Raw genomic sequence first — 13,434 nt, forward strand, 5'->3', positions numbered from 1 at the left:
CCACCGGAGGAGGGTCCCACGTGGCGCGCAGACCTCTCCTGCCGCCCGCTGCTCCCCTCAGCATTGTACTTCGGCCCTTCTGCCTGCTCTGCTCCCCCCTCTGGCTCTGGTGAATTCTCTCGCCCTCCTGTGCTTCTGACTGTACCCAGTGCTTGTATAAATAAATAAAAATAAATCTTAAAAAAAAAAAAAGAGGATATGGAGGTCCAGTACAGGCATAATAAAATTCAAAAGGGCAAAAATATATATATAAAGTTACAGATAGTTGCTTATTGGATAAGCTCAGTTAATTAATTGATTTTCACCAAGTAGTAGAGGGTATTCTAGTCAACACCCCTCATTGAAAGGACAGAGTTTGAATTAGGAGACTTTATTTTAGTTTAGATCCTGTCTTTTAAAATCATTTCACCTCAGTGAGCCTCAGTTCATTTACTGAGAAAATTAAAGAATTAAATTAGTTTATTTTTTCACCCTTCAAAGTTCTAAGATGCTATTCAACAGAGGTTATAATCTCAAAGGTCTACCAGTGCCAAGGAGGTAATTCAAATTCGTGATTGGTGAAGAGTTTGCCAGTCTGAAGTGGAGAGGAGCGTCTTCAAGCAAAATAATGCTTTTTGATAATGCCATCTCAGTATTTCCTAGCCTGTTTACGAGATTAGAAAGACATTTTTCATGCTAAATCCAGGATCTGTAAATGTTAATTTAACAAAGGAAACTTACATTAAAATAAATGTAGGCGTGGCGCGGGGAGGCCCACCCAACTGCCATCTCAGCGCAGCCTGCAAAGGGGCAGAGGAGCCTTTCGAGGAAGGCGAAAAGATAAAACAGATGAAGAGCATAACAGCCAGGAGTGATTTCTGCTTCAGTCCACTTCGGCCTATGAGACTGCAGCTACACAACCTCAACAAACACCACGTGCATGAGTCTTTGAGACGTGCTTTGAGGGGAAAGTATGCAGGTGCTTTTTTTTTTTTTAAAGAGTTATTTATTTATGCATACCAGTTATTTATTTATTTATGCATGGCCTGGGGTACAGGCCAGGAGATGCGGGGGGAGGGGGTGAGAGGATCCTCCAGAGACAGAGTGGGGGACAGCAGAGGCAGAGTGACTGAAATACACTCCGAGGGGAGCAGCAGCGGGCGAGTCACGAGAGGTCTGCAGCCCAAGTGGGTTGCCTTATTAACTCAGCGCTCGCCACTGCGCTTTGCACCTCTCGCCCGGCTCAAGAAGAAAAAGAACGCCTGGCAGATACTGCTTAACCGGAAATTGGTTTCCAGGCGGAGCGCTTCCTGTTTGGTAACTAAGGGCGCGGACGGTTGCTAGGGCTCCCGTGGCTGCTGCAGCTCAGCCTTTCCAGCGCCTAGCGGGGGTGACTTGGGTGCTGTTTCAGAGTGCCCGAAGGTGGATCTTTCTGCTGTTCTGTGCCATCATGAGTAGCGAGTTCCTGGCGGAACTGCACTGGGAGGATGGGTTCGCCATTCCGGTGGCGAACGAGGAGAACAGGAGACTGGAGGATCAGGTTAGGATCGCGTGAAGGTCTGTTGGCAGGGAAGTGGGGGGGCATTTTCTCCTTCACAGGAATACCCCAACCCTTCCATTTCTCTCCTTTCCGACTCAGAATCTTTATTCTCTCCTGCTCTCCTCTTACACATCCCCAGTCTGTTCAACAAGAGAGAACAGGCTGGTTCCTGCGCACACGTTTCCCTTCTTATGAATTAAGCATAGCTTGCAAAGGGACTGCAGAGGTTTTCTTAACAACTACTGTTTGCGAATGTCCACACACAAAACACGTTCTAGTTGAAATTTCTTTGTGAGTTTCTGCCTATTATGTTTAAAATTTAAAGTAAGTTGAAGATAAGTTTCCAAGAGGCACCTTCTGGATGAACGTAAAATGTGCAGTTTGCAGAGTATCTACCACGTTGTAAAGCACTGGAAGGACCTACACACTAGTTTGCAATGAATGTATCGGAGTTAATAAAAATAAAGTTGCAATCTGCTCAGAAATCAAATAAAAACGTCAGCACCCTAAAGTTCCATCACATGGCAGAGTGTTGTGTGGATGAGTCCAAGAAGATACAAATGGTGTTTACACTGTTTTATTGAATGGAAGAGAAGCTTTTCTCTGTACAAATGAAAACGAGGTTTCCTTCATTCTATTTTTGAAAAAAAAAATTCAGAATATTCTGACAATTAATTCATGTCACTTTACTAATGCTCTGTTTACTCGAGGTTGTAGTTTTAGTTTTTTCAATGAAGGGCGACATTAGGAAATACAAGAGATTTGGCAGTGAGTACTGAGGAATAATAACAAGTATGCAACCCTGGTTTCAGGTCCTGTTTACCATTAGCAAACAGAAAGGTATAAATAATGTAAGATGTTCCTTCCCAAAAGTACACACTGTGGACTGTAGAAGTTGATTATGATGTCTTTAAGCAAATATTTTAGACATTGCAATCTGTAGATTACAAAGAAAGAAGACAAATAGGAGTATTAGAAGAGTGGAATCTACTATATGTGCTGTTTAAACATAAAAATATTTAATTCACTTGTTATTTAAAAGAAGAAAAAAGAAAGGGAATGTTAAACTTAAGGTGTTACTTGATCACAAGAGACTGCTAAAAATTTTTCTTTAAGAAACAAAACTACAAAAGATGAAAAGGAAATGGTTATATTATTGTTGAAAAAATGGTTTTGCTTGTAGGTAGTATTTTTTTTTAAGATTAATGTATTTATGCATACAAGAGCTGGGGTGCAGGCCTGAGATACGGGGGTGAGAGGATTCACCAGAGACAGAGTGGGGAACAGAACAGGCAGATGTACTGAGATACACTGCTGAGGGGAGCAGCGGATGAGACAGGAGAGGTCTGCTGCACCATGTGGGTAGCTCCCTGGTCAGAGATAGAACTCGTGCCCTCCAGTGACTGCGGATAGCTTTGTAGTGCTGCTCTTAACCACTTAGGCCATGAGGGAGGCCCTGCTTGTAGATAGTGTTGATTGACTTCCTGCTCTTTAAAGCTTTCCTCTTTAAAGTAAATAGCTCTCTTAGATTTCATTCTATTTTCTTATAGTCCATTAAAATCAGTGGTTTTATTATTTTCATATTTTTTAAAATTAGAAATATTGAAATTATTATTTTATTAATTTTTGCATCATTTTCTTTTAGATCTCCCATGTCCTATATTCATAATTTGTATAAATAACATGCAAAAGGACATCTTATGTGCATGTTGTTTCACTCTATTTCCCTTCTAAATTTAGGAAAAAATATTCAGGTAGCCAATTGAGTTGTTTGATTTTTTTTATTGTGAAATTGAATAAGCTTGGTATATATTTTTGATTTCCATTTCATTTTTTTATGCTTATTTTTATTTTTTCTTACCTTCTCTTAATATTTGGTCATTTGTTTCTCTTTTTTAAGTTGCTTTTAGGCATAATATTAAGGTGTTATTTCATATTTTTCTTGCTTCTTAATGTTGAGTTGTATTGCAATTAGTTACCTTCTTAAGACCACTTTTGCTGCATCCCATAAATTCTGACAGCTTATGTTTTCATTTGTCTTGAGGTGTTTTTTCTCTTTAATTTCCTCTTTAATTCAATAGCTATTAAGCAGAATGATGTTTATTTTCATGTATTAATGGTTTTTCACTTTTTGAAATAGTTGATTTCTAGCTTTATGACAATATTGTTAGTAAGAGTACTTGGTATGATTGTAATCTTTGTATTTTTATTGACAATGACTTGTGTCAGAGCATGTGGTCTATCTTTAAAAGATTTCACATGCACTTGAAAACATACATACATATATATATATATATATATATATATATATATTTCCAGCCTTTACCTCTAACTCTGTGCTTTTCTTTGTTGGTAAGATGAGTTTCTTGTAAAGAGGAGAAGGTAGGATTTTTTTTTTAAAATTTATCCGACTACTTTATACCTTTCAATTGGTGACTCCAACCCATTTACATTTATGGTAATTACTGAGACAGAAGTACTTATTGACATATTGTAACTGAATTTTTTTTTTTAGTTTGCCTTTGTCTTTTAATTTTTGACATCTATTTACATTTTGTTTAGGCTCCATTTCCATTATCTAGTACAGTACTTCCATTAAATTTTGTTAGAAAGTTCTGATGAGATTACTATATTATAGATTATTTTTGTGGTCCACTGGATGGTTTGTTCTCAAAATTCTTCTGATGGGTCATATTTTTTACTCTTTTCTTCATGTATTACTAAACATAGTTTTCTACTGCTATCTGCAAGACCATTGCTCCTGTTGTGTATGATAGTTGTTAGTGTATCTTTCAGATCCTGTCAGCTTTGTTTTGTGGTAATTTGGTTGTGAATATGTATCCCTAAATCATATACAGTGCTGTAAACCAATGTTATCTTAAGAAACAATAATTCCAGGGCCTCCCCTGGTGGTGCAGCAATTGAGCACTGGGCTGTGAAGCTTCCCGCAGCCTCTGCAACACCAGTTCAGTCCCTGGTCGCCAGCGAGGGTCCCACATGGCAAGACAGACCTCTCCTGCCGTGCCCACTGCTCCCTTCAGCAGTGTATTTCGTCATTCGGCCTGTTCTGTTTCTGGCTCTGGTGAATTCTCTCACCCTCCCGCACTTCTGACTGTACCCAGGGCTTGTATAAATAAATAAATAAATCTTTAAAAAAAAAAAAAGAAACAATAACTCCAGTTAGCTGGTAGATTTTAGAAGTTCAAATGAATATGTGAAGAGGCAAAGTAAATGAAGATTTAATTATTATTTGATTCTAGAGCTTCCATTATGGTTAAAAAAAACTTTGCAGGATGTGAATTAATCATAACATTTATTTATAGTTGTCAAAGCTGCAGGAGGAAAGATCAAACTTACAAGAGCAGCTTCGTGACTATGAAGATCGAATCAGTTCTATGACTGCTCACTTCAAAAATGTTAAACAAGAGTTCTCATTTACACAGGTACAGTAATGTTAAAATCATGGAGCATTTCACATTGCATCTCTGATTTTATTTTAGAGCTATAAAAGTAAACTTTAAATAAACTGTTGTGAATATAATCTTGAACTTGAAATTAGGTAGAAAAAAAGGAACTTTGAAGAACTCACTGCTTACTAGTTTACGCAGTAATTAATTTATTGAAAAGAGGAATCGGGCCTCCCCCGTGGCGCAGCGGTTGAGCGCTGGGTTGCGAAGCTGCCCGCGGCCTCTGCGGTGCCGGTTTGATCCCCGGCTGCTCCCCCTCCACCGGAGGAGGATCCCACATGGTGCGCAGACCTCTCCTGCCGCCCGCTGCTCCCCTCAGCAGTGTACTTCTGTCCTTCTGCCTGCTCTGCTCCCTGCTCTGGCTCTGGTGAATTCTCTCACCCTCCCACGCTTCTGACTGTACCCAGTGCATGTATAAACAAAACAAACAAACAAATAAAATAAATAAATAAATAAATAAAAACATGCCTCTATTAAAAAAAAAAAACTAAAAAAAAAAAAAAAAAAGAAAAGAGGAATCATCATTGAAACAGGCTAATGTAACAGGCAACAGATTATATGCAAGAGCTGCAATGATGGCAGTGAGAAAAGATGACTTGAAGCAGAAACTGATCTAATGTAACACATATTTATTTAATTTTTCACCACAACCCACTTGGCCATTTTGAGTAGAGGCAAACTGTTCATATGCTCCAGTAGCACTTAGGGCATCAGAGCATTTTAGCATAGTTTAAAAATTAAAAAAAATAATGATAGAAAAGCTAATTGTATTTAGGAGACTATTTGAGATAATTGGGGAAACTATAATGCATTTTACAAATATTAACACATAATAAAAGTAATACTTAGAGTGATTAAATAAGCATCTATTTTATGGACAATCTGTTTATGTGTAGAGCTGTTGTACAACAGGGAGAGGGGCACCCCAGTCTGCTCTAAATGGGTTCTGCCATCCACAGCGTGGAGACAAAGCATATAAGACCTTCAGTGGAGGGCCTCCCCGGTGGCGCAGCGGTTGAGCACTGGGTTGCGAAGCTGCCCGCGATCTCTGCGTTGCCGGTTCGATCCCCGGCTGCTCCCCAGCCACCGGAGGAGGGTCCCACATGGCGCGCAGACCTCTCCTGCCGCCTGCTGCTCCCCTCAGCAGTGTACTTCGGTCCTTCTGCCTGCTCTGCACCCCGCTCTGGCTCTGGTGAATTCTCTCACCCTCCCGCGCTTCTGACTGTACCCAGTGCATGTATAAACAAACAAACAAACAAACAAATAAATAAATAACATGCCTCTATTAAAAAAAATTAAAAAAAAAATTAAAAAAAAATTAAAAAAAAAAAAAGACCTTCAGTGGAAAGGAACTTTAATACAATTAGTGTGCAATAAAGAAAGGGGTAAGAATATAGTTTCCAAATCAAGCACCCAAAGTTACCCACCCCCTTATGGATAAATGTCCAGCCAAACAAGTTTGGCCCAAAGCAAGGCCCAAAAGCCTGCCACAAGTCTATGAGATTACTATATTATAGATTATTTTTGTGGTCCATTGGATGTTTTGTTCTCTGGTGGGACCCATAGGAAAGGGGCAGAAGGGGCCAGAATATTCTGGAAGGAAAAGAGCAAAATCAAAATCAAGATAGAAGCTGCCATCATTAACCTCTCCCCGGGTCTCTCACCCACGTCTGTCTCATCTAGTCCAAGAAGCAAGCACAGTTTCTTCACATCTCTTTCTCCAGTCTTCTCTCCAGCTTCTTCTCCCTCCCTGCTCAGCTCTACCCTTTCTTGGATGGGGCAGGGAACCTGGAGCCTCCCCTTTTTCTGGGGACCACCCTGTTACAAAACCCATGCAGATAGGGAAACTGAGGTGCAGAGAAGTTGGGTTGGGTAACTCATCCAATATCGTACAGCCCAAGGTCACCCTTCAAACAGTGTGCTTCCTGATCTGAGAGAAGAAGATGGAGGTGAGCCTGGAGAAAGGAAGAAAGGAGGAAGGAGAGCCAGAAGGAGACCTGAAGGAGGCACATGGAGCAGAGAGACACATGAAGAAACCTCTTGCTTTTTGGTCCTGGCTTGGTTAAAGCAGATAAGCAGATGTGGGTGAGAGATCTGCGGGAGGATAACAATGGCAACTTTCTTCTTGATTTTGATTTTGCTCTTTTCCTTCCGGACTTGTCTGGCTGTTTCTGACCCTTTTCTGTGGGTCCCCACCAGAAAGTAACTTGGACTTGTAGCAGGCTTTTGGGCCTCAGTGGCCCTGCTTTGGGCCAACCCTGATTGGCTGGGTATTTACCCATGAGGGGATGGGTAACTTTGGGTACATGATTTGGAAACTATATTCTTCTCTATTTCTGTATTGCACACTGGTTGTATTAAAGTCCATTTCCATTGAGGGTCGGATGCACTAGAGTATGTTTTGTCTTAATGTGGCAAATGGCAAAACCTATTTAGAGCGGGCAGGTTTGGGGATTCTGGGGTGCCCTCTTCCTACCCTATAACAGAGCCTCACTTCTTGCTGATGCCCAGCAAATGACAAAGCTCAGCAATATTAGCATTGAAGAGTTTACTAACTTCCATCTCAAACTATTTTTCCAAAAAATGCATTTACCTTTCAGAGAATAAATATGTAATTTTAAAAAATGAACAAAGCGATGTTTTTAATATCCCAACTTTAGATTAACATAGATTTAGTATTTCATGGTTTGCACATTTTATGGGAAAGTTACAAATTTAATGAATTTAAAAACAATACTCAGGGTTCTTGATCCTTTTATAACTGAATGACTAATAAACTGTTGGAATAACATCTTTTCCTCAAGTTATGAAACCACTGAGTTGAATATTTGAGAGACACTCTGTAGGTGTATTTCATTATAGTCAACCCTCAGTTAAATAGGATAATGGAGACAAAAGACAACAGCTTTCTATAGCACTAATGTCTTTAGGACTAAAAATATAATGATGGTGGAATTTTGAAATATTTCAAGATCAGTAATCAAGAAAGCTATTAAGCAAAAGTTAACAAAAAGTAATGACTGTTTATATATTGTAGGAAATATTTATAGCTATCAACATTTACATCAGTTCATATATAGCATTCTGTTTCTCCCAACTATATTTTAGTCATTTTCATTCTTAATTTTAGATTAAGTAATGAATTATAGTATGTAAGTCTCACCATATAAACTTAGGTTTTAAATAATTTCACTAGACTAACATAATATTTGAATACTGCTGATAATAATAATATTTACTCCTAGCATAATCATGAGCTAACTTTCTTATAACTAGAAACCAACACCAACTACATAGAATTGGAGTCTAATGCAGAGTATTAAAGTAGTGGAATGAATAGCATTTAAGTATTTTGTGGAAACTTCCTTTTTTTAACCTAATGAATTATTGTAAATGTTTCATAATATTAAAATTTTAAAACGTTTTCTTTCTTGTTTGTTACTCCAGTCTCTTTGCAAAGCCAGGGACAATGAGATTGAAAGTGAAGAACATTTTACGATTATTGCTGAAAGAGAACTGGGACGAGTGAAAGAGGAAATCCAACGATTGGAAAATGAGATGGCTTCAATACAGGAAAAGAAAAGTGATAAGGAAGTATGTTGGCTTAAATAAATTAAGGCAAGCAAAAGCTAGTGGTTGATTAAAGAACCAAGCAGAGGACTCCAAGGCACAGTCTGCAGATAGCTAGGGAAAGCTATCCAAGTTCTGAATCTCACAATGAAACTATATAGTCAGCAAGAAAAACATTTTTTAAAAAAGATTTATTTATTTATGCATGCAAGAACTGGGGTACAGGCCAGAGGTGTTGGGAGGTGAGAGGATTCACCAGAGACAGAGTGGGGAGCAGAGCAAGCAGATAGACTGAAATACACTGCTGAGGGGAGTGGCGGGTAAGACAGGTGCAGTCTGCTAGGCATGTGGGTCAGCAACCTGGCCAGGGGATGGAACTTGTGTCTCATGTTTCAGTGGTTGGCAAGGCTTGATAGCACTATGTCTTTAACCCCTGCGCCACCAGGGAGACCCGAAAAAAAACATTTTTTTAAGGATTTTTTACAGGCAATCTGGGCAGGTGCCTGTTTAATTTGATATACTCTGTGCGTTGAGGAAAATATGGAGGATTATTATGATTTATACTATTTAGAACCTATCTTCTAGGAAATGGGAGTTTTAGCAATGCCTTAAACTTTGAGAAATCAGTCTTTATTTGAAGTTACTGATTTGCTTGGAGACAACTCTTTGGTTGTTGACACAGCTTTTAACAAGGCGGTTACAGCTGTGCCTTGGTGTTTTGACTTGTGCCCCTAGTTGAGATTAGGGAGAGAGGGACACCCTTTTCGTTGTTGATTTCATTTTACAAGTTTGTGTTGAAATATTACCTAAAGTTTTGTGTGGTTCATCCTCTTTCCTCACCAAACATGCATTGATATATTTTTTTCCTGTATAAGAAAGCATTCATTGGTTTCCTGACATTTACATACATTGTTTTCTGGGCAATAAAAGGCACATAGGAGTTGTGATTTGAATGAGACAATGATTGAATGTTACTTTAGTTTGCTAGTATTCATTTACCAAATATTTTCTGAGCTGTTATTAAATACTAGGGAAATTTATTCTAAAATGCTATATTTTAAAAATCTTAAAAATCACTGTAATTTTGACTTTTATTAAGAATTTTTACCCTTTATTGGTGCTTTAGTGACAGACATGGTATGGTAACATACAGTAGAAGTGATGTTTGTTAACTTAATAAAATAAATAGTTCAAATTTTTAAAATAACCTTTCATTAATTTATAAGCTCTTGATTCTAACATTAGACTACTGTAACCTATTTTTCTCCTTTACTTTGCTTTTTGTTACCTGATTTGGGAGCTCTTTCCAAATTCTGATTCTTTTCTTTACATATTCATATATGCTGTTATTCATATATTATGAATATTCATATATTACATATTACATATATTACATATTCATAATGAATATGTAATATATGCAATATTTTATATTATACACTATACACTATATGTAATTATATAGCATATTATTTTATTATTAATAATAAATATATTGGAATAAATAAATATATAATCATTATATTATATAGTATATATTTCATATATAGTATATAATATATTCCATATATTATACCTATGGCAATGCATGTATATGTGTATTTATGTACCTGGACATATACATATATAATTTATTACATTAATTTGTATTTGCATTGGTCTGTTTTCTTTTTATGAATTCAATTTTGTTAAATGAATACATTTACAGAAATTTTTTTTATCTCAGTGACTATTTCAATTAGAAGTGCTTCTAAAATTTCTAAATAAGAAGTTTCTTAAATGCAGCAATCTGATTGGAAATGGAGCTGAAGGAGAGTTGTCTTGGTCTTGAGTTAGCATATAAAGCACAATAGTCTTACTAAGATTGCTCATATACTCATGGTAATTTGGTGGAGTAACTAATGAGATTGCCCAAGGGGAGGGCAGAGCAGCTTGACGCCATGGTAACTCAGTCCTAATATTCTCCCTGGCCCCAAACTGCTTCCTGGGCTGATAAAACTACACCCTGGGAGAGCTCGCACAGAGCACTGTAAGAGGGGACAGAGAAAACAGTTCTTGCACCCCATTTAAGGCCAGAGCCCCCACAATCCCCTCACAGTGTTCTTACCAATGACTCTGCTGCCCAGGGACCTCTCCTAAGTGTCCTTTTATTCTGTCTCTAAGTAAATTTTGCTTTTGTTTCTGCTAAAGATGTGGCTATGAATTCTTTTCACACCACAGTCAAGAAATGAGGAACCCTCAAATTCAGGAACCCCAGAACCCAGCAACAATGTGGTTTGTTATATATGTGTGGTTGGCAGGGACAAGATTGTCTTATTTTTTTAGTACAGCATGTAGTGTATTATGTTTTATTTTTGTTTATATCGTAAATGATGTTTTGTAATCTTCCCTTTACCTTCTCTCTTTGGAAATTAGAACAACATATTTAAAAATACTCAAAAATTGGATGGTTTGAAATGTCAAATGAATTGGGACCAGCAAGCTCTGGAGGCCTGGTTAGAAGAATCAGTTCATAAAGACAGTGATGCCCTCACTCTTCAGAAGTATGCACAACAAGATGATAATAAAATTAGGGTGAGAAATTATAAACTGTAATGTTAGTTTTTCTCTGAATTTGTATAGTATGTCAAGCTTTTTACCTAAATTGGACTTAGTAATTTTAAAGCAGTAGTTATTAAGATTTGTTTTACGTCAGGGTCTCCTTTGAGAGTCTATTAAAGCCAAGCATCCTCTCTCTAGAAAGTGATTAGAAACCTGCACTGTACTCAGGCTAACAAAATTTTGTTGAAAATCTGAAGCCTTTTGGTCATGTAGAAATCAGTGGACTCCAGGTTAAGAATTCTGATTGAGAAGAGTTGTTTAATATAAAAAGCAAGCATCTGTCTGTTTCTTTAAACTGAAGTGACACCAGAAAGGAAAGATTTATGCTAGAACTAGATATAATTTTTTTTGGTGTAAATGATAGTTTGAATATTACAAGTAGTTTGCTGAATTGAGACTATACTGTTAGCAATTATTTAATATATTATAACCATTACTTAAAATCTACTTGTAATCAAATCTAGTAATATTTTAGTATTATAAAATTCTTGTAGATTTAATACCAAATGCATCATTTTAAATAATTTTAAATGGCAAGTTATTGCTCTGTCTTTTTTTTCCAACTTTGAAAATTACAGAAAGTCTTTTCAAAAACAATTGATTTTTCATTGCCACTATATATTAGATTAACCTTTTGGGGTTAAAAGATATATTTTGTACAAATTATTTTATAGTTGATTTACATATCAAGTAAATATATACCTATAATAATACTTAATTTGAGATATGCTAACAGCTTTTAAATTAATAAAACAATAATTGTAAATATTTTTGTTTGTAATTATATTATAGGCACTAAATTTGCAATTAGAAAAACTGACGTTGGAATGTAATCAGAGAAGAAAGGTGCTTGATAATGAACTTACAGAGACTTTAAGTGCGCAGGTTGGTTTAGTGAAGAATTTTCTTTCTTTCTTAACTGTCTAGATTCTGTTTGCAAATGCACTTAAATTCACAGAAATGTTATTTGCTTTCTATTTGACAGCTAGAATTGGATAAAGCAGCACAAGATTTCCGTAAGATTCATAATGAAAGACAAGAACTCATTAAACAGTGGGAGAACACAATAGAACAGATGCAGAAGAGAGATAAAGACATAGATAACTGTGCCTTGGTAAAGTTGTCTGTTTTTCACAATGTTCAGCTGTATTTACCTGTTCTATTCTTAACACATTCATTTGAAATGTAAATCACATTGTTATATGAAAGTCACTTTTGTTGCATTCCATAGTTTTGGTAAATGTTTTTCAATGCTAACTCTATATCCATTTAAAAGTATGATTTCAGGAAGATTATTTATGGTATTATTATAATGCCAAAGCTGGATCCTGCCTTTGCTGAAATGTGCAACAAGACAAAGTCAACAGATAATGTTGTTGAAGGAAATTCAATGCCCTGACTTATATATTATTTTTATAGGTGTCTTGGTTTTGACATGTGTGCTATTTGGTAGTAAATCTCATACAGTGAAGGAAAAGGAAAGAAACATAGAGTGTAATAAAGTTTCACTTTTGAAGCTGAGACAGCAATAGTGGGGTAGAAATGGGGAAGGGGAAGAAAACTGCAGTGTTCAACACAGATTTAGTGCTATTTTTGGCTTTTTCCAGAAGCAATGTAGAAGAACTTTTGGGGGGAATCCTTAAGCAGAGAAATAATGGCAGTCAAACTGCAAAGATAAGGAGAATTGGAAGTAGAAGGACAGATGAAGAAGCTGTATTAAATTCCATTCTGATTCTACTCCATGGAAAGGCATTTTGCAAGCAATCACTGGGAATTTGGGATTCTGATAGTTGGATTTGGTTCACTTTTGATACTTTTAATTTAAATTTCTGCAAGCGTTCAATGTTTTATGAACAAAATGGGTTAGGAGGGACAAGGGAGAACCATCATACCTATGAATTCCTTTTAATTCTTAATTCTGATGTTGGCTTCTTTTTTTTTTTTAAGATTTATTTATTTATTTATACAAGCACTGGGTACAGTCAGAAGCACGGGAGGGTAAGAGAATTCACCAGAGCCAGAGCGGGAAACAGAACAGGTAGACTGACGAAATACACTGCTGAGGGGAGCAGCGGCTGTGGCAGGCGAGGTCTGTTGCGCCATGTGGGACCCTCACCCAGTGGCCAGGGATGGACCCAGCGCTGCAGAGGCTGTGGGCAGCTTCGCAGCCCAGCGCTCAACCTCTGTGCCACCCGGGAGGCCCGGCTTCTTTTTCTTGACTTTTTACTGTTTTCACACTCAAGTCCTAACTGCCTCCTCTGTGTAATTCACTTGTTC

The 13,434-nt window shown here is 37.2% G+C and overlaps 1 protein-coding gene across 2 annotated transcripts in view; it reads left to right on the top strand.

Moving 5' to 3' along the window:
* Positions 1-1,429: 1,429 nt before the first annotated feature.
* Positions 1,430-13,434, top strand: part of CCDC39 (coiled-coil domain 39 molecular ruler complex subunit) — a gene marked incomplete at both ends in the record, with an annotated part of 36,590 nt that continues 24,585 nt past the window's right edge. For both annotated transcript variants that reach the window (XM_084232288.1, XM_084232289.1), the window contains 6 exons: positions 1,430-1,519; positions 4,843-4,962; positions 8,434-8,580; positions 10,972-11,130; positions 11,950-12,042; positions 12,143-12,271. In XM_084232288.1, coding sequence (XP_084088414.1) covers positions 1,430-1,519; positions 4,843-4,962; positions 8,434-8,580; positions 10,972-11,130; positions 11,950-12,042; positions 12,143-12,271 — 738 coding nt within the window. The remainder of the gene's footprint in view (positions 1,520-4,842; positions 4,963-8,433; positions 8,581-10,971; positions 11,131-11,949; positions 12,043-12,142; positions 12,272-13,434) is intronic.

Source organism: Talpa europaea (genome assembly GCF_964194135.1).
Source record: "Talpa europaea genome assembly, chromosome: 4".
Classification (NCBI taxonomy): Eukaryota; Metazoa; Chordata; class Mammalia; order Eulipotyphla; family Talpidae; genus Talpa; species Talpa europaea.